Source organism: Aquila chrysaetos, chromosome 4 (genome assembly GCF_900496995.4).
Source record: "Aquila chrysaetos chrysaetos chromosome 4, bAquChr1.4, whole genome shotgun sequence".
In the NCBI taxonomy this organism is placed as follows: Eukaryota; Metazoa; Chordata; class Aves; order Accipitriformes; family Accipitridae; genus Aquila; species Aquila chrysaetos.
In genome coordinates, this window is record NC_044007.1 from 10,180,128 (window position 1) to 10,200,305 (window position 20,178).

At 41.9% G+C, this 20,178-nt stretch overlaps 1 protein-coding gene across 6 annotated transcripts in view; it reads left to right on the top strand.

The window, feature by feature from the left end:
• The window catches only part of ASAP1 (ArfGAP with SH3 domain, ankyrin repeat and PH domain 1), a 191,809-nt gene that overhangs the window by 47,007 nt on the left and 124,624 nt on the right, over nucleotides 1-20,178 (top strand). For 5 of the 6 annotated variants that reach the window (XM_030010873.2, XM_041122804.1, XM_041122805.1 and 2 more), the window contains exons 2-3: nucleotides 2,710-2,796; nucleotides 13,480-13,609. In XM_030010873.2, coding sequence (XP_029866733.1) covers nucleotides 2,738-2,796; nucleotides 13,480-13,609 — 189 coding nt within the window. In that variant the 5' untranslated portion in view covers nucleotides 2,710-2,737. Of the gene's footprint in view, nucleotides 1-2,709; nucleotides 2,797-12,757; nucleotides 12,911-13,479; nucleotides 13,610-20,178 lie in introns of those variants that run through there. The other variant, XM_030010875.2, reaches the window with a different exon arrangement.

The window sequence follows — 20,178 nt, forward strand, 5'->3', positions numbered from 1 at the left end:
AGGTTTTCATTGTTCTCTAACTGTTCTGGGGGTTTATATTTCCTATTCACTCCCTGCTCCCACTCACATACTGTCATATATAAGGACTTTACATAAATCTGATAGTGTTACCTTCACATTGCCAAGGATGGTTGGGAAGCACCATTTTTCTTTTTTTATCTCAGTGAGAAACAGAGTTAAGATGCCCTCTTGACACAGTCCAAATTCTACTGCTGTCCTTGGGATGAGAGTTTCATAAAAGCTGTATTTAGCCTCAAAAGACTCTACCCAGATGGTACAGTTGCATGGGCATAAGGCTTGAGGAATTTGCCATCTGAATGATGGCCTAATAACTTGTCCAAGGTTACTGAGTCAGGGGGTTGAACCCACATGAGCATATTCAGCACTGGGCCACCTTTCTTCTCTCTAGGAGCACCACATCTATTTCCTTCTCAGTGTTGTTTCTCATCAATCAATCCTTAAAACTTCAACCAACTTGATTGCTTTATAAATATTTTTCTGGATTTCTTTCATATTTCATTTTATTTGCTGGTTGCTGTAGTACTGAGAGGCCTCGAAATGAGTAGGAGACCTAGAAAGGGAATGTAATCATCCTGAACCACTGAGATCTAACCACAAATGCTGGTAATGCTGCCTATAGCAAATGGGTAATTAAGTAATGTTCAGTAGATTATTGCAGGAGTAAGGAGATTCTGAGACTTTTTGGACTTATGAAAAAATAAATCACCATCAATTCAAAACATAACCTAATGTAAATCATTGTTACTTGTGAACTTAGGTCATCACTCCATTTAGAAAACAATGAGCCATAATATATTTTTTTTCTTTTTGCTTTGATTTGAATAGCATAAACCTATAATCATGAAGGTGACTGTTTTGCCTAAAAAGATGGATAATATCATCAAAAGGAACAGATGTGCTGTAAAGTTAAACAACAAGCAGACATGTCATCATGGGTTGAGTCAGATCCAGGGTTGCCAGTGGCTATGGTCTTGTTGACGGTGGTACTCGGTTGTCTACTGGTGGAGGCCCTTCCCAGTCTCCAAAAACCGGTGTAGTGCCCAGGTCTTCTTCTAACACCTTTTTCCTCCATGTAACATAATATTCAAGCATAATATTCTTGGTTTAAGGTAGATACTTCCCCTCTTACATCCTTGCCTTCATATCAAGGGCACACCTCTCCCTTATGGACAGAGCCCATAACCATTTCTTCTCCCATGCTGCCAAGCTGGTGGTACCTGGTAGAATCTCAGATGCTTTCCAGCCAGTACGTAAAAATCTGAAATCTGCTGGTTAAAGAGATGTGTAGTCCTCCTAATGGCAAGAGAGCTCTTGACAACATCACTTGAAAGTATCCTAAAGGCTCAGAAACAGAAGGCAAAAGAGATACAGTAACATCCCATCCAAAAACTTTTATGTCGCAATTTTTAATTGAATCCCATGTGTCTTGGAGACAGGGATTATTCTATGTTATTTTTAATGTTAAGGGTTGGCAGACCTCCAGACCCACATGACATATTTGGAAACATAAAACAAACACGACAAACCCCATAAACAAACTACAGCAGTCTCTGGGGAAATAGGTCAACAGAAGTAACAAGACTTCTCTTAAAAGAGAAGGAAAAAAAACCCCCAACTCATAGAGGAGGAGATGTGCTTTTCCTCATGGAATCAAGTGGTCTGCTCAAATGGAAACAGGCAGACTAGCTAAGCAAAGGGTGTGATCTGGAGGTGACCTCCCTCCAAATCCCCTTCTGCCTTGGTCCCTCTGTTTGATCCCAGTCTCATCCTTATGGGTCCTTGTCACGTCTCCCGTTCTGCCAACCTACCCAGTCCGCATGTCTGTGTCTCATGTGGCTTGTCCCAGCCTCCTTGCTTTACAACCTCATCTTTAAAGGCAGTGGCTTCTGGGTATTCTCCTTCCCAGCACCGATATCTGGCCCCAAGGCCTGGTCAATCTTTTTCCACCTTGTCCCTTTGGACCTACCATGGAGATCAGCCCAGCAGGTCTCAAAGTGAAAGGTATGTCCCAGTCCTACCCACCTCCTCCAGAGGCTCTGCAGAGTCTCTGTCACCTTCCGTCCCCCGCAGCAACCCAAGTCTTAAACTGGAAATAGTATGCAATATAATGGTGGAGAGGTCTGATGAAAAACTGTGAAACCACTTGTCCATGTCCTGGTTTGACTGTCTACCCACACCCTCCTCCCCACTCCTGCACGCAGGATTCCTCCCCATCAGGCCACTTCTTGCTCCCAGTCTCTTTATCCTTCAAATCCTATCTCCATCTTCCAAAAAAGATCAGTCTGGTGCATACACCTGACATGGAAATTTTCAGCCTGAATGGTTAGACTGAAGTTATATCTGAAAACAGGGTATTCTGAAGTGTCAGACAACTTGGACAGGCGACGTTACCAGCTCTGCATTCAGTGCAGCTGAGTGAGTAGTTGCCACATTGAGTTAGAGAGTTTTCCCAGTCAGCTAAATGAAGCACTCCTGTAGCAATTTCTAACAAGGTGTTATTTTCAGGCGATTCCTGAAGGATCTGTTTACCACAATGAAATTCACATTATCAAATGCAGTAATCAAATAACTTATGATAAATTGCCATCACTGAACAATTCATAGGCATTGTTTCAAACTGACTGAATAATCTTGTCAGTCCCATAGCTTTGGTCAGTTTTACTTATTTGATCTTTTCTCCTCTTCTAGGTAGGTTTCTGGTCGTGACAGATGAGACATGAGATCTTCAGCTTCCAGGCTTTCAAGTTTTTCTTCAAGAGATTCACTATGGAATCGGTAAGAAAGAAGAAAGACATAAATATAAATTACTGGTTTTAAAAAAGCAGACCAGAATCTATGAAAAATAAGCCTAAAAGAAATTGGTTTTATCAATCGCAATACCTGCCAGTGGTTTTTTTTTCTGCTTGAGGCCACTTTGGACATTACTACAGTGGGTGTTTTTCAGAAAATGTCTAACAAATCAGTAAATCCTTACAAAACATTGACTGCCTGAGCAAGTACTGAACAAACACCAACATTTATTATGTATTTTGCTTTGCTTTCATAGATTTCAAAGCTGAATGAGGGGGGCAGGGTATAAAAAGGACACTTTTTGTAACTCATTTCAACTCATCTAGATCTTGTAACTGATGTTGTTTTAACTTTGAAAACAACAAATCTCTGAAATCAGCCTGAAAAATCTATGGCAAGATTTGTGCGGGGGCTTGAAAGAGGAGGGACTCTCTTCTTCTCGTGATGTAAAGTGCTGAATAGCACACAGTTGTCTAAATATGCTTTTGTTTATTCAGTCTCTGGATGGTGAGTGCTCTTGTTTTAAAGTTTTTACTGTGTTTCATTGAACCACTAAAAGCTACATTTGGATTGCCTGACTTGAACCCCCTACAACAACATTATTGACAGTTAAGGCTGAAGTTTTATTTCTACCTGGTGCGCTGGCTGGAGCTATCCTGGTACAGATCACTGCTCCCTGCCTGGCCATCGCAGCAGTGCGGGACTTCCATCTTTTCTTCTTCCCTGGGGAAACAGTTGACCATATTGCACCCCAGCCCAGCCAAGAAGGGTGAATCACTGCTGCTGATCTTCTGAAAATTGAATAAATCTTCCTTTGGTGCATTTGCTTTGTCACATGGCTACACATATTTTTCCTTTTTAAGTCCATGATGCCTTAAATAAGCAAGAGTTCAGAAGTCAGACAATCATCTTTTGAAAAGTATGAAACTATTAATCTGGATATTCCTATTTGATTTTGAAACAGCACTTAAGTTTTTATGTCCTACTGCCCCTATATATTGTTGGAGGAATAAAATAAAACACAGCCACCAACAAGAAAATAAGTAGTGGTAAGATCACTGAAATTAATGAAACCTGATTTCCTATGGATTTGTCTCTTGACTGCAGCTCCTGAGGAGGTGCAAACCATCAGTGAAACTTTTCCCATGATCGGGACACTTATAGGATCTTTCTCCTACACCGATTATCTTGATAAAGAACAAGATGAGGGTGAGCCTTTTCTATCCATAGGGGCAATAAACATCTTTTTCCTCTGGTCATTTTTATTTTCCCACAAAACTTCGAGGAACTGAAGAATTTTGACACCTTTCCTGCCCCCATATCAAATTTGCTGGGATCAGCAACGCATTAAAAAAATCATTAGAGGCAGGACAGAGGAGCAGATGATCACTCTACCATAGTCAATGGAAAGCCAGTGAACTTAGGAAGCAGCAAGCTCAATTTCAGTGATTAAAAGTAGAAGCAAATGAGTAGGAGAGGGGCTGCTGTGATGGACTTCTAGACTAAAATTCTGAACTTCTTTATTTCATTTAGCACCATGTGAACACTGACTTAACGGAGACTAGGTCCACGCAGCAAGACCAGTTTCCAAAAGTTTCCAGATGGTTTTTTTGCTGTCCTGGGTTTTAACAGAACCCACCAACTACAACATTCAAACATCTACTTTAATAAAACATTCAGACCCTGATTTTAAATTTGAGTAATTTTTGCTTGATGACAAGCCTTTGAGCATTAAAGCAGATATGCCTCAAATTATTTCAGGTCTTATGTATTGTTAAACATATTGATCTCCTTAATAAACAAACAGACAAACAAACCCCCAAAATAAACACACACCCCCTCCCCCATCAAAACCCAAAAGACATCACTCCTGAAATGAAAATTTCCTATGCTAAGTTCAAGTCTAGAGTCTGGCCAAGTGATGCATCCTTGAGAACAGAGACTTATATAAGGGAAATGCAGATGTGCTAGTAAGTTCAGTGGTTACAAGGGCCTTTTTTATAACATCCAACACCTGCAGATTTATTTCCAGCATTTCTCTAACGAGACGCTATTTAGGAAATTAAAAAATGAAGTATGCCCAGCCAACACTATAAGCCAGCTTTTGAACTTCAACTCAGTAGGCCCATACATGTGCATGTCTGCAAACTGTGTCTTAGAAAAGCTTGTGTAAAACCACAAATGATTTCTGTGTATCTGTTTAGCATGATGGGGTCTCAGTCCCTCTTCTTCCACTAAATACTGCTTTAATGCTAATAAATTCATAATACAGAGGGGAAAAAACCCTCACAAAACCAGACCCCTCTGCTTTATATATTCATATCATCAACACCTAGTAGAAAGAAACCCTTTCATTTACCTGCCAATCCTTTTTGTCTATCCAATAAAATGCTGATGAAATTGTTTGGCCTGAGAGCCCTTCTCAACCTTCAGCTATTTTTTTAAACTCTTACAATAAAACCTGTAATAAAAATACTTAGCTCTGATATAGCACTACTCAGCTGGAAAAGCCCAGTGTGCCTTCACCTAGAAAAATAAATGTAATTGTCTGCATTCCACAGATAGAGAAATGATGTACACAGAGATCAAATGCCATGTCATAGCTGTGACAGCAGCTCAAGGACATGATCCCAGGTCTACAGAGCCTTTATTTCATTCTCAAACTGCTTCCCAGGTTCATTTTGGCCTGAATCTCCAGTTTCACTGCAGGCAAGACGCATGCTGCCATCAGCATACATTTAGCAGCTTAGGTAGAACCAGAGATGTGCCTGGATAATGACACAGCCATATCGTTTCCAGAGGGAAAGAGAAAATATTGAAATGTTTGCAGTGCGGGTTGAGGCTTTATTTCATTCTCTTTTTATTTTGGAGAGCCTGCTATGCCAGCTGCCCTGCAACATGTTCATTTCTGCAGTATCACACTCTGATTTTAGTCATTGCTGTTTCTCATATTAAAACAAAAAAATGTATTCAGCTACGATTCCTGCTTTGGAAAGACTCTTATTTCTCTTGTTTCAATCACAGAGTACCCCTTCATGATATATTGGCTTTGTCTCGTGCTTCGCAATCCCGCTAGCATGGCCTGCTCTCGTGCTCATGTGTCTGCTGTGCCCTTCCCAACAATCCTCCAAGGAATCGCTCAGGGTCAGGAATGCAAGGATAACCACGCACAGGTTTCCCCCGTGTGGGTCCTCTCCCTCACCGACACGGCGATGGTGGATGCTGCTGGGGGAGCAGCTCCCGTGGGGTCGGCAGTCCTTGCGTGGCTGTCTCCGTGAGCAATGAGCAGGCTCCCATTTGCACCGCGGGCAAGTGTTAAATTTGCCAGAGGCTGCATTGACAGTTTTCTTATCCATCAGCATTCATAAGAGCTTGATATCTTTGGACTCTCCAAAACACAGTCCTTACAGGAGAATATACTGCTGGGGTTTTATATTCTGTAGATGATTTAAGGGCGCTATTTGAATCTGATCTTTCCCAACACACGCAGTATTACAATTCCTATGAACTGAAGTAAGGTTTCTGAAATGAGCATCCCTAACAAAAAACCTATGTGCAATAAAAATACCAAATTCAGCACACCTGCAACAAAAAAAAGAGCATGCCTTCCCTGTCCTTAGCCTGCTGCCTCTTGCTGCTGGTGAGCATTTTGCCGTTCTTCTCTTTGGAGGATGCAGAGGTTGCAGGGGAACAGCCCGTTGCTTGTTGTTGTTACTGTGAGCCTGGAATGCCATTACGTGTTTGTCTGCATGACTCTTGATCTTGCATGACAAAACCAAAAAACAAAGGCAAAACTGAATCAGCAGATTAGTCAGCTTAATCTTGTGTAACTCAATGCTGCACTTCATTTTCAGTGCTGTTATTTTCAGCTGTCCTTTCAAATGGCTATTTGAGCTCACCTATCGTTTAGTCATGCTCCTTGCACAGGACATTCAAGTAAATAAGATGCAAAATTCAGTGGTACCATTCAGTGGTATGTTTCTGATGTTTTGATTTAATCTTTTTCGTTTGGTACATATAGCGTTAAAAATGCAAGATCTTAATGTTACCAAAATGTCATTTATAATGAGAACACAATGGGTTCTCTTTTTGCTATCATATTAATATTGAAAAAATGCAAAAAGAACCTTTTGTTTAAGCCATTATTGCTAGTGCTAAAAGGCCTTTAAACTAATACTGTGGTTTCTGAGAGTTGCTTATGTTTTTTTATCTAATTTTAAATACCAAACGAAGACAAATGCTCAGAGATGCCAGTATTAAAATTGAAATCAGCTGATCCTTGTATTCAAAACAGTCACAGCAGCAACAGAAATTGTTGATGCAGTTCATGTAGTCCATAAGCCATATTGGTAGATACCGTCGCTTAAAAATACTGAATTGCAATCAGCATGTTTGCTGGATCTGGATTTTGGTTTTCTGCATGTACAGCGATATGATGTAGGTAAGAACGTTTTTCTTTGACTGGAAAGTTACCTGACTATTCTGTCCTCATAACACAATCATTTCAAAGATTTGTTTGCAAATGTCAAATCCAACAGCCTTCTTTCACAAGCAGAAACACTTTGCAGTTTACCATATAAGTTCCCTTCAAGCAAATTAGCACCAGTCACAATGTGTGATGTAGGCTTCAGTGTTTAAAATAGACTTTGCCTTTTCCTGTGAGTACATCATGCACTTATGCGATATTAAAAGTGTAAACATGCTGCAGGTTAAAATATGTGGTTGTTACATTTCATACAAGGCTCAGTCAGCCGACGGGACTGTCCTCTGAGAGGACACTGCTCCTGGAGGTGGAACTCCTCCTGACTAAACATTTCCCGCTGAAGTACAAAGCGATGATGTTATGTGTCCTCACATAAATGGGGCGGTTTTGTTTTTCAAAACAAAACTATGGGAGTTCCATTAACAAAAAAAGTTTACCGCGTTTGAGCACATGAGATGCTCCAAAACCAAAAGCCAAACTCACCCTGCTGAGATTGTTGATTTGAAGCTCCTTTTATCCGCTAAGCCCAACATTCAACTCAAATGAGAAGAGCTGATGTTCAGAAATTTTGTGGATATTCTAGTACTGATGGCCATAAATTTAAATAAGCATTTCCCATTAATTTTGTCAGAAGTTATCTGAAAATGAAATTATAGAAATGTAGCAACAGCAATTTACCACATAGACGTTTTCTCAGGGAATATCTAACCAACTTGATCGGGGATCAAATGCCATGGCTGCCTTATGCCATACAGTGATCCCACACAGGGAGTTAGGATAGGAAGGAGGATGGGAAGTAATGCTGACTGCTGTGTTTAGCTGAAATGGATGAATGTAACACCAAACCACAAATTTATTCAGAATAGCAGCATAGTAGAGCAGCATAGCCTAAGGATATTTTCCTGATGAGTTTTAGCACGCCACTAGTTCTGTTGCTATTTGCTGCTGAGCTGGTGATACTCTCCATATTTGTGAAGATGCTAAGGAGCATAAAAAGAACAACTATATAGTTTGCTAACAATAGCATGTGTATTTCAATGATTTGATGTTTTAATTAGACACTATTGCCTGATCTACACCACTTTTGTGAGCAGTATTAGCCAAGATGGGAACCTTGAAAGTAAAGAGATGCATGGAGGTGTAAGCCCTTATTTGCAAAGTGGCCTCCTCTCTTTCGTACTTGGGGAGAAAGAAAACACAAATTTGACATGTGAGATCCTGGCATGACTATGTCTATACTAATCAAGAGGATTCATCTGCACAGTAGCCATGTGCACGGTGATTTCCTTCTTCAGCTAACAACTCACTTCGCCGCCACAACTGACAGGTTGCAAATGGCCCTGGGGGCAGCTTGTCTGAGCATGCTTGACAGCATATTTGGTGCACAGCCAGGGACCTGGGTCAAGCCTGTTTCCAAAAACCAAGCAGCAACCACGCCTGAGTTTGTAAGCCTGAGCTCGTTCTCTATGCAGCAGGCAAGCGTGGCCTCGGGGGTGGTCCCGGGGCTGCTTTCTGCGGGCAGCCTAATCGTATCCCGCAGGAGATCCGCCAGCGGCTTCAGCACAGCTGAGGCGTTGATACCCTGAAGAGCTGACTTGGCATGACTAGAGCGAGGCGGCCAAAAATACAGCCCTGCCGTTGGTCAGCAGGGCCACAGCCTCCTGTATCTGTCTCCTTATCTATAGTGGAAAGATAATCTTGCTGTTCTCTACCTCACCGCTGCGTGGTTTAAACGGTTAATTGCACTGACTACCCGAAGAGCTATGCAAGTGCAATGTAGCGCTTCACCTCTGGCACATATCTGTAAAGTTTGAAAGTTCGCAACGATGACAATAGTCATCATCACCTGATGACTACTGCTCAGCTCTTGTGAATGAACTCATGATCTCAATCTAAATATGACTAGAGTACTATAAAATGAAAAACACCATAGTTGCTGTTCAGCTTATTGCAAAACACCTGTGTTAGTAGTTTGTGCTGTCGTTGCTATGTTCCTCAGCCTCTCCCTAAGCATGATGACTGTCACCAATATTGCAGAAATATTATCAGTTTGCTGCAATTAACTCTCCTGTTGGCAATCACAGTAAAAAAGGCCAGGGAATCAAATGGATTTGTGGACTGAATCACTGGGTGGGATGGCAAGACGGCACAACTTCCTTGACTGCAATGCATCATCAGTAAGGAGTGTGCTTTCCAGGGCTGCTTGCACGCTCCTCACCCGGGCTAGCTTGTCCCAGGATGGACACCGAGATGCATTTCACATCAGAATACCAAGAGGAGTGAGATACGCATAACTTCTATTGGCAAGCCTTAGACGAGAAAAAGGCTGCGGCACAGCCTCCTCCCCCAGGATCTAGCACAAACTAAGATAGCGTTAGAGCAGACGCCGTGAAATATAACTTTCACACTCTGCTGATTATTCTTTGACATTTGTGAAGTGAAACAGTGATTTCAGTTAGTGACAACTTATAGGGAGGTGCATCTTATAAATTTAGAAGTGAATCTCAGATACTGATCGCAATTCAAAACAGGAAACGTGGTTAAATCTGAAATCCACTAAAAGCTATCTGAAACACTTATATAATTTGTCTAGTTTAAATGTAAGCACATTTTTACAAGCAAGTTGTAGCATTTATTTTTTATTAACATCATATTAATTAACTGATCTTGCTTCCAGTGAGTTTAAGTGAAGATAATCCAAGCCTAAAGAGGTCACGCCCATAGGGCTATTTTCTCTACTAGCATTTGTATAGGGGAAGAGGAAATGCTGCTTCAAAGCGGCAAAAGTAAGCACCATACTCTCTTTAATAGAGTTAACAATTTCAGAACTGTCAAAAACCCCCGACTAATAGGCAATTATGATCAGTAGCTATTGGTCTTCCTTTTTCATCTTTAGGCCTTGTGCTGTTCTCTTTGTTTCCCAGTATTCTTCTGTATTCATTCTATTTTTTTAATCTATTTTATATTTTACTTGAAAATATCTTTTTTTTTCCTGATGAGGAAACACAGAAGCTCCACTACTGTTACTCTCTGCTATGCCTTCATTTCTGTCACTCTTCACTGCTCCAGTTTCCTTGGCCTGCCTCCTCCCTTTCTTTATTGAATAGGCTCTTCAATTCTGCGGTTTAAATTTTCTCTACATAGTATTAAAGAAATTATGTCTGTAGCAATATGTCCAGCTTTTGTCCACACTCTTTGGGGTAGGATTTGTTCAGGATGGCAGACGAGGTTATTTCACAATCCAAAGACTAGTGCTCAAGCTCAGTAACTTCAGCCTGAAGAGGAACAATTCAACATTAACAGTGGGAGTACTCAATTAATTAAACCGGTTTACCCATCAATGCGATGGATTTATCCTCCCTTGAAATCTGTTAGAGAGGGATCAGGTCTCCTTCCAACGTGAGGACCGTAGCTGACCCGCAGAGCGTAGGTCTGGCTCAGGAACAGCTGTGTGACAGCCCATGATCGATCATCTGCAGGAAATTACAGGAGATGACCACAGAGGTCCTGTTTGGCCCTCGGGCCGTATCCCAGCCCCTCACCCATCCGGTTTCCACGCAGGCTAGGCACTCTGAAACAGCTCTTTCTGATGCTACCAACAGTTCTTTCCTGCCCAAACCCCCAGACAGTTCTTCACTCTTCTTTCCACGCTGCTTTTGATGCCACCAGCCATTTTTATCTTCTTGTTCTCTCTTCCTCCTCCACGGCTCTTGCGAACACGATCCTCAATTGATTTTCTTCCTACCTCTCCAGTCGCTTCTTCACCGCTTCAATTTTTTTCGCCCAAATCCATTTTTCAGTGCAACTCCCACGCGGTTCTTTTCTTGGCTTCCTCCTCCTCCTCCTCTTGCCTACTCTACCTTTCAGAGTCTCATGACGTTTAACAATCATCTGTACGAGCCCGGAGCCTTTGTGCCGGAAAGCCGGATCACGTGAAGCAGCAGCAGCGGCAATCACATGGCCATGTGGAGGGCTTCTGCAAAGGCAATGGAATCAAAGAAACACGTTCAGGCAGGACCATTTCTCAGGAGTATTGGTCATATTTTTGCTGGCAGAACTGCATACAAGTAATTTTTTATGGGTATATACAAATAAGGTATCTCCTTTTTCTGCCTACTCAGGCTTCTCAGCCTTTTGTTGGTATTTTCAACTATTTTTGAGTTGTACAGGCGTTTTATTAGAATTACATAAAAGCCCATGTAAAAGCCTAAGCACATTGTAATACAGGAGTAGGTGCTTATGTACAGAACATTGAAACCTTTGAAATGGATATATGCATGTAATATTGCTCATTTTCAGCTGTTCAGATTTGAGAATATTTACCACTCCTGAATTTCCCAGCTTCTGGGGAGAGAATCCCAAATACAAAGAGAAGGAAAACACATAGTATGACTAAACAAATCAGACTGAAACAGCAGATGACCATAATTGCTTGAGCCTCCTGAGACCCTGCCTTCTCTAGAAAGGCACATATGGGCCCCAAAATCTAAGCTTTAAAAAAAAAAAAAAAAAAGAAACCCTCATTAGTGCTGTCTGTCAATTCCCAGAGTTACATGAGGCAGTAGCGGATAAAGGATATTTTAACTTATTCAGAAATACTATTTGTGAGAGGATGCAGGACTGGTAAACAACACAAAGGAAGGGCAGCAGGGATGCGATGAAGGTTTCAGGCCGGTGCTGCTGCTGCTCTCTCGGCTGTAGGAGGGCACCGTGGGGAACTCTGCAATCCAGCCATTTCAACAGTCAGATATCCCTCTCCTTTTCTCTTCCGAGAAGGCTCAGGAGCAGAATTAGTAGCACGTATCAGCAACAGCAGCTTCAAGGGTGTCACTGAGACATAGCAGGACTTCTTAAAAATTCCCCAAGTGTAAGGAGGGTAAAAATTTATATAGGCAGATTGCTTGAAGCGATGACTTTTATCAGCAGCGGCTGTAAGGAATCTTCACGCTTTACATCGCAGAAAGCTTGCAGCGCAAAGGGGCTTGACGCAAAGGGGCTTCGACTGGCTGGGGCGGACTTAAAGAAGGAAAAACAAACAAACAAACAAACAAAAAAAAAGACACCCGCTGACTTGCCCTTGGGGTGTACCCGGCACCCCCACCCCCCCGACCTTGTACGCTGCCACCAAAAAGCCTTTTTATAACAAACAAACAAATAAAAAAGGAGATAAAAGAAGAGGCACAGCACCCCCCCAGTCGTGTCCCCCCCCCCGCCCCGGCCCCGCGCCCCCCCCCGCGCCGCAGCCCCCGCGCGCGCCCCGGCGCGAGGCGCCCCCCGCGGGGGCGGAGCGCGGAGGGGGGGGGGGGGGGAGGGGGGGGGGGCGTGCGCGCGCGCGCGCGAGGCCGGGGGAGGGGGCGGTGCCGCCAGGCGAAGGGGGGAAGGGGGGGGGGGGGGCCAAGGCGGGCGTCGGCGCCTGCGCAGAGCACTTCCTCGTTGGCCCACGTAACGGCTGCGGGCGGGCGCTGGGCAGCGCGTGTCAGTCACCGGGTGACTGTCAGCGGCGGCGGGAGCCCCCGCCAGCCCCGGCCAGCCGCCGCCGCCGCCCCCGGCCCCGGCCCTTCCCCTCCTTCCCCCCCCACTCCCCCCGGCCGGGGGGCGCAGCCGGAGCCCGCACAAGTTAGTGCTCAACTCGGCGGCGGGCGGGAGCGAGCGAGCGAGCGGCGCCGGAGGCGAAGGGGCGTGAGGAGGGTCGGCGGCGGGTGGGGAAAGGGGCTGAGCCCGGCGGGGTGGGGGCTGGCGGGCGCCGCTCCCCTCCCCTCAGCGCCGGCGGCGGGGCCGGGCTCCTCAGAGGCGGCCCCGTCCCCGCAGCCGTCGGGGGGCCGCAGTCAGCCGAGGGAGCGCTCCCCACCGGCGGGGCCGAGCGGCGCGGGGCGAGGGGTGCCGTGGGGGGGGGCCTCTCCCCCCTTCGCCTCCTGCCCGGGGGGAGGAGGGGGCGGCCGGGGGGAGGCTGGATGCGGAGGGCGAAGCCCCAGCCTCTCTCTGCGGCTCCGCTGCTTTGATGCTGCGGGTCTCTGCTGGCTGTTAACATCTTCCCTCTGCTTTTTTTGTTTTGTTTTGTTTTGTTTTCCCCCCTTTTCTTTTTTTCTCCTCTCCCTCCCCCCCCCCCCCCCCCCCCCCCCCAAACTTGGCTTCCTCTCCCCCGGATCTGTGTCCTCGGCTCCTTCTGGGCTTTACCGGTGGGGTAGGATCATGCCGGACCAGATCACCGTGTCGGAGTTCATCGCCGAGACCACAGAGGATTACAACTCCCCGACCACCTCCAGCTTCACCACCCGGTTGCAGAACTGCAGAAATACGGTCACACTCCTGGAAGAGGTAAATCATCCCCCGCTCTCCCCCTTTTTCTTTTTCTTTTTTTTTTCTTTTTTTTTTGTGGTCTTTGAGAAAGAGCATCAGGGACGGGGCAGTACCACCCGCCCAAATCCACGGGAGCTAGAGGCATTGGTATGCATGTAATCTGGTCTTTTAATTGTGGGACTTTGCTCTTGTGTTGAGCTAGTTACGGAAAGCTTTCCTACCCGGGCGTCTTAAAGATTAGTGTGTAAAGCGGTTGCCTGAACTTAAATATTACTGTTGTACTTCTTGGTGGTTTTGGTGTTGGTGGTTGTTGCAGTAGAAAAAAGTGTGAATGTTGGGATTTTTAGAGGGAAGATGAAGGTTGAGTTTTGTTTGGGAGCGTTAGCAGAGGTTTTCCCCAGCCACTCGTTAGATCAAGTCAGCGCAGAACTCTGACTGCAGAAACCTGCCAAGGGAGACTTCATTTAAGCAATGAGGTAAGGATGAAGGGGTGAATGTGGAGTGAGGAAAATAATATGGAAAACAAAATAAGTGGTGGAAGGAGAGGAGCAAAATAATGCAGGAGAAGTGATTATACAGTCTCAGCATCTCAACCTTGAAGCCTCAGTGCTGGGGTTTTTTAATGCTTATTATGAGCGTCATTTAAACGTTCATCCTGCTTCACTGTCAAGAGATAGGAGTGTGAAAACAAGTAAACTTCCAGAGCTGGTTTCTATGGGGTATCAGTCCACTGCTTCCTATTTGAGGTTTCAGTGTGATTTCCTATGGACTAGGTCAGCAGTTATGAGGAAATGTCTTCCAAATGACTTTAAAACAAGACAGTGTATAGCTCTTCTCTTGCCCTGCACTTGGTGGAAGGTACTAGCATAATGATGCTGAAAGAAAACAGGTTTTTGCCATTGTTTCATAGATTGCAGTTTGTTGTTTTAGGTTATATGCTTAGTTCATCAAGTATTTGTGAATTCTTCAGGAGCCAGCATGTATCTAGGAGATGGATTTAATAGATTCTTTTTAGTTTTGCTGAATGTGTTGGCAAGAGCAAAGCATTTGGTATGCAAGGAAAGAGTATTAATCATGGTGTTCTCCTGATAGTCTTGGGTATGGAAAATGTAATTCCATAAGATTAAAATTAGTTAATGTTGGCTTAGTAGAAAAACTATGTTCAAAATTTTAACAGTGCTTTTGTTTACAGTAACTGACTAGGTAAGAGAGTAATTGTAAGATTGCATTTAAAATTATATATTTTATTTTTATTATGTAACCTAGATTAACTTCTGTAACTCTTCTGTTAACTGTAACTGCTTCTTTTCTTGTGTGACTAAGCCATGGTTGCTTATAGATCTGTCAGAAATCAACCTGTTCTGGTTTGTGTTTGACAGTGTTGCTGCCCCTTGGTCTTAACTGTAGAATAGGTACAGCCATTGGTATGCTTATTAGTACAGTTGACAGCATTCATAGAGTTAAGTAAAAATATGTATTCTGCCATCTCTGGTGACTTCTAGGGTAAGAATACAGTATAACGCTTTCATGGTTTGGGAGATACATCAGTACAATCTGAGTGTGGGAATGCCTGTCCAAAGAAAACCCGAATGTAGAAGATAAATACAGAGTTCTGCACCATTTGTGTGGATTGTGCATATTTTCAAAGTTTTTAAGTCTGATTTGACAGCAGTAGATCAGAGGAATAGAGAATAGTGGGCGCTTCTAGTACATTTCTTGAGTTTCTTTTGTTTGTATAACTATTTTATGTTCCCTCTTTAAACTGTTTGCAGTTTAAATTGATTCTGGACTTGTATTATTTTTTTATTATCTGTAAATATTAAAAAAAAGCTTTATTTGATGGGAAACAAGATATAAATATGCTCTGCTGTTACATACTGCAAAAAATCTGCAACTCTCCCAAAATTGTTTTTATTAATTTGCATGGGGAGATACAGATGGTCAGAATCTGGCAGGCAAAGTGCTCCAGTCTTTGACAGTGTGTCTTTATTGTAGTTGTAGCTTACATGTGCAGTTCTGCTGCTGCTACTTTAAAGCTAGGTTGTTTTCTATACATCTGCTTACCTAAGGCTGTGATTCATATGAAGCAGGGGATTGAGACTGAATGGTTGAAGTGACTGTTACGTAGCTCTTATTACCTCTGCTATTGTCCATGCATCGTGGATGACTGAAGAGCTCTTCGAGCAGCTCCTGAACTTCAATTTTGAGCCCACTATATTAAGGCAAAGGGGATGATCCCATCCTTGCAGCTGTTTGATTTTTAACTTAAGTGTTGCATGTGGGTCGGAGCCCTCACTGGGCTTTTGCAGGCAGTGTCAAGCTCTGTGCTGTTACGGTACTGCAGCCTGAAGTAGCTTAAGTCATTATTTTAAAGCTAACTTCATTCAACACAACCTGCACCTACCTCAGTGACTTTAAGTTGGTTTGTGGATAAACTAATTATTTTCTTTATTTTAAATAAGATTGTGAACTAGCGCTATTTTCTGAACAGAAATGGTAGGGAAATTAAACAGATTTAACAAAAGTTAGATCTGTTTCGTAGCCTCGCAGTGTGGTGTAATTCCTACAATAGCTCAGATCAGTGGTTGGATCAGAACCACCTTTTCATAAAGAACGTGACAAAAAAGAAATAGACTGTTTTGTGTGTGTGTTTGTGTCTGTGTTTATATCAGTTCTGTGAAGGTATTACAGAATGGTGAATTTGCTGTTCCTTAATCACAATTAACAAGTTTTCTGAAATAATAAGGTGGATGATGGACTCAGTTGCTGGGTTTTTTACTTGGTTGTCCTCCAGTAGAAGTGCAGTTAGTTCAGCTGGATGCATTGATACATATTCTCTTCTAGTTGTGGCTCTTTTCTTATTAAAACTAAAATTCTTTTCAGAGGAGACTTTGGATCCGATTAGATGCAATGTGGGAACAAGTTTCAGATGAAAAATCAGAGCAAGCATTTTTACTGATTCTGATGACTTTGCATTTGGTAAGTTTTTAGTGGAAAGCACAACAAAATATAAAGGCATACCTCAAAAAATCAGAGCCCTAGGAGGTATTCTCCAAAGGACTTCTGTGTGTTTGGCTTATTAAAAAAAAAAAAAAAAAAAAAGCAAAACCACCCCCAAAAAACCCAATACCCAAACTTAAGTTAAATCTGTTGTAATATTATCAAAGGAGAAAATAGTAAGTACATGCTGCTATGTAGCAGTGTGACTAGAAAGGTTTCATGCTATGTTGTTTAAACTACTGAAACTTTTGAAAATTTGCAAGCTTTTTTTTCCTCTTAAGAGACAAAACTTACGGGTTTTTTTGTCATCCAGTCACAACAGACCCCCCAAAATACCCTGTCATCTTTGCAGCTGTGCTTAGGCATCTTGTACAGTAGTTACCAAAGAACTGCAAGATTATTTTTTTAATAATAATTTTTTTAAAGCATGAGTGTTATCTAATGGCCATCAGTAAACACAATTTTTAAGGTTAATTCTACTGCTAAAGTAGTGCTTTGAAGGAACAAACCCATCATATTGTAGTCTAGGTTTAGTTTAAGAGAATTTACAATCTGTACTCCTTTCTGTGTTGATTTCTTCAGCATAATGTTACATTCATGCAAAGAAAACATCTTTAACTTCATATTTCTGCATGAAACTGGGAGAAGATTTTTATAATATTCAAAGAGGTGGATTATTACACATGTAGATGGGTGGTTAATTACTTTATATATATTAAAAAAAAAAAAAAAAGTTGAAATCCAAAGGTGGTATAGAGAGATTACTGATACAGTGTCTTAAAAAGCAGAGGCTGCTCTGCTTTGTTCTGACCAGACATGCTTTTATATCCACAGTAGCTCCATGATTTGTGTTACTCAAATAGATTTTGAAGAGTTGATTTTAATCCTTGAGTTGGTATTACTGTGTGAGCTAGTTGGAATTTTTAGGGAATGATGACATCTGTTCTGAGAATAAGTACTGCACATGTGGGATCACCACAAGACCGTCTTGATTACCATTCCGCTGTGTCCCAGCTCCAGCTGAAAGGACATCTTTGCACTCAAGGGATAACTCAGTTATCATGACCAGGCAGTTCTGAGTCTTTCTCCTAAAGCAGCAGATGTTTTGCAGGACTTTCTTGAGATACAGAGGTTAAGCTTAAATTTTTAAATTCCCTTTAGGCAGGCTGGTAGATAAGAAGGGACAGTTAGAAGCTGATGATACAGTACAGAATAGCTGCAGTTGTTTCTGATGCCTGTTTTACTGTTATACTTTTGTAATACTTGAGCGTCGTTAATGACTAATGTTATTTCTTTGTTTCTTTTGCTCTTCAATGAGAAGTTGAAAACTCAAAATGTGCTTTCTGACAATTAGAACTTGTCACACGCGTCCTTTTTTAATAAATGTTTAACTGATGAGTGTAATGAAATATGGCTGCAGATATGTTTGTTGTTTTTTTTAAAATTAAAAAAAAAAAAAAAACAAACCACCATTCCTGCGATGACTGTTGCTCATTTTGTTTCTCACTATGCTGATCTGCTCGAGCTTAGAGGTCTGTTGGTCTAGACTGATCCTGTAACAGATGTGTGCGTGCTACATCAGTGAAAGAATGACTGGCTCCTGCTTAGCCTAACATAAATTTTGTTGTTCTCAGTGCAAGTCTGGTGTAATCTAACATAACTTGAAAGGGGAAGATTTCTTAATGTTCTTCGTTGTGTCATGGACACTTATCTAAGATTAGAAATGGGAAAGGGCAGAGTATGGGGGTTTTTTGTTTGTTTTGCCTTTTTCAAAATTTTCTTTGAAAGTATGTTGTGTATGAATCATTTTCACAGTTTCCTATATGTAACTTTCCTTTCATGCTTCAGTTTCTGTGAATTTTTCTTATTGTGCTGGGGAAGGACTTTTGGGACAAGGTAAAGGGACACGGTTTTTCCTCCTTATGATTTTGTAGAAACTTATGTAGCACTGAAGCTGCTATACAGTCAGTTCATCTACAGTGATTTCATACACTTTTCTACCACAAGATCATTTTCCAGCTACAAAGTATTCTGTCACGGGAGGCAGGTGAAATCATGCAAGAGAACAGGAACACTTCCATTCTAAATCAACTTTTTGTGTTTGTTGGCAATACGTACAGACTTTGTTCATTAGCCTGGACTGTGAAAACTGGTAAGATCTATTTTATGTGTGTGTCTGAAGAGAAAGAAATTTTTATGTCGTTTCTATCACTTCATTTCCCTTGAAGCATCACTTCTGTAATTACAACAGGTAAATCGTAACATCCTATTTTTTATCCTTGTTTATTTTTTTAATTAAAATAGATTTTTTTATTATTTGAGGGGGAATCCAGGCAACTCCAGCAGCACTAGACTTAAAACCAGCCTTTTTTAACCTTGTAACCAGTCACTTAACGGCAGTCAGAAACAGTCTTGCATCATAGAAAGCTTTGTACTTAGAAGCTGGTTCTTATGTAACAGGCTACAAGCAATCTTCAGTTTTCAAAGAAATATGCTTTCAGTAGCAGACTATCCTAAAAAAAAAAAAACAGATAAGAAAAGTTTCTTTGTCTAGTAAATAAAACTCAGGATAATTATTACTGTTTTTACACTGAATGGCAATTTGCACCAAAGACGTAGAAATGGGTACACGAGCATTCTAAAATACAGAGGCCACAGTGACAGCTCATGGGTGGCTCCTGATCACAATACTGAAAATGTGGTGAAGGAGACTTGACAGCAATGTCCTGTATTTACAAGAGCATGTTTCACAAAAATGCAGTTGAGGCTGCTTTTACATTTACATGCTACAGTACTTATTCATTTAGTATACAATACGTTTTACGCTTCATTTGGTAGTAGCCAAAACATTTGGTTGTAATAATCACGCAATCTCCTCTTGCCTAAATGTGACTGATGTGAGGAAAACCAAAAAAATATTCACTGGTAGCTCAAAGTTTCAGTCATCTCAGATTAATTAGCTTTGCCTTTTGAGAACTTGTATTTGTTTTAGGCACATTTTTGAAAGTACTTACTGCTTTTTGGTAGCTCGTATGGTTTTTAGAGAAGTACTACTTCTTGTTTTGAACTCCCAACAGGCTTCATATTTGCTCATCAGTTAGGAAACTGTGAAAGTGCTTTTTGGTGTGCTCTGTTCAGTATGCCGTTTAGATAAATCCTGACAGAGTGTGTACCATGTAGTCATGGGAACTTGGGCTCTGATGGAGAAGAGAGAGACGCTTAAAGTGACATGACTTAAAGTTGGTTTTAGTGTTTAGATTGGAGTCCTGTGGAGATATCTTATATAGTTAAAAAGCAATAAAAGGGAAAAAGCTGTTTGAAGAAAAAAAGGGGGGGGCGGAACAACCCACAAAACCATGTTTGTAATCCAGCATGGTGTCACTGAAAGACTGCAGATGTATGATTCAGAACAGAATTAGGTTGGTTGATTTAATTTCCAGTATTTTTCTCGCTCCAATGAAGGAGTTTGTTAATAATTTTTAAAAACAGATGTGAAACAAATTTAGAGAGCAGTACTGTAAGAAAGATCATAACATCTTATTTTGAATGGAAGAGTACCTTGCAATAAAATCATTAGGCAGACTCAA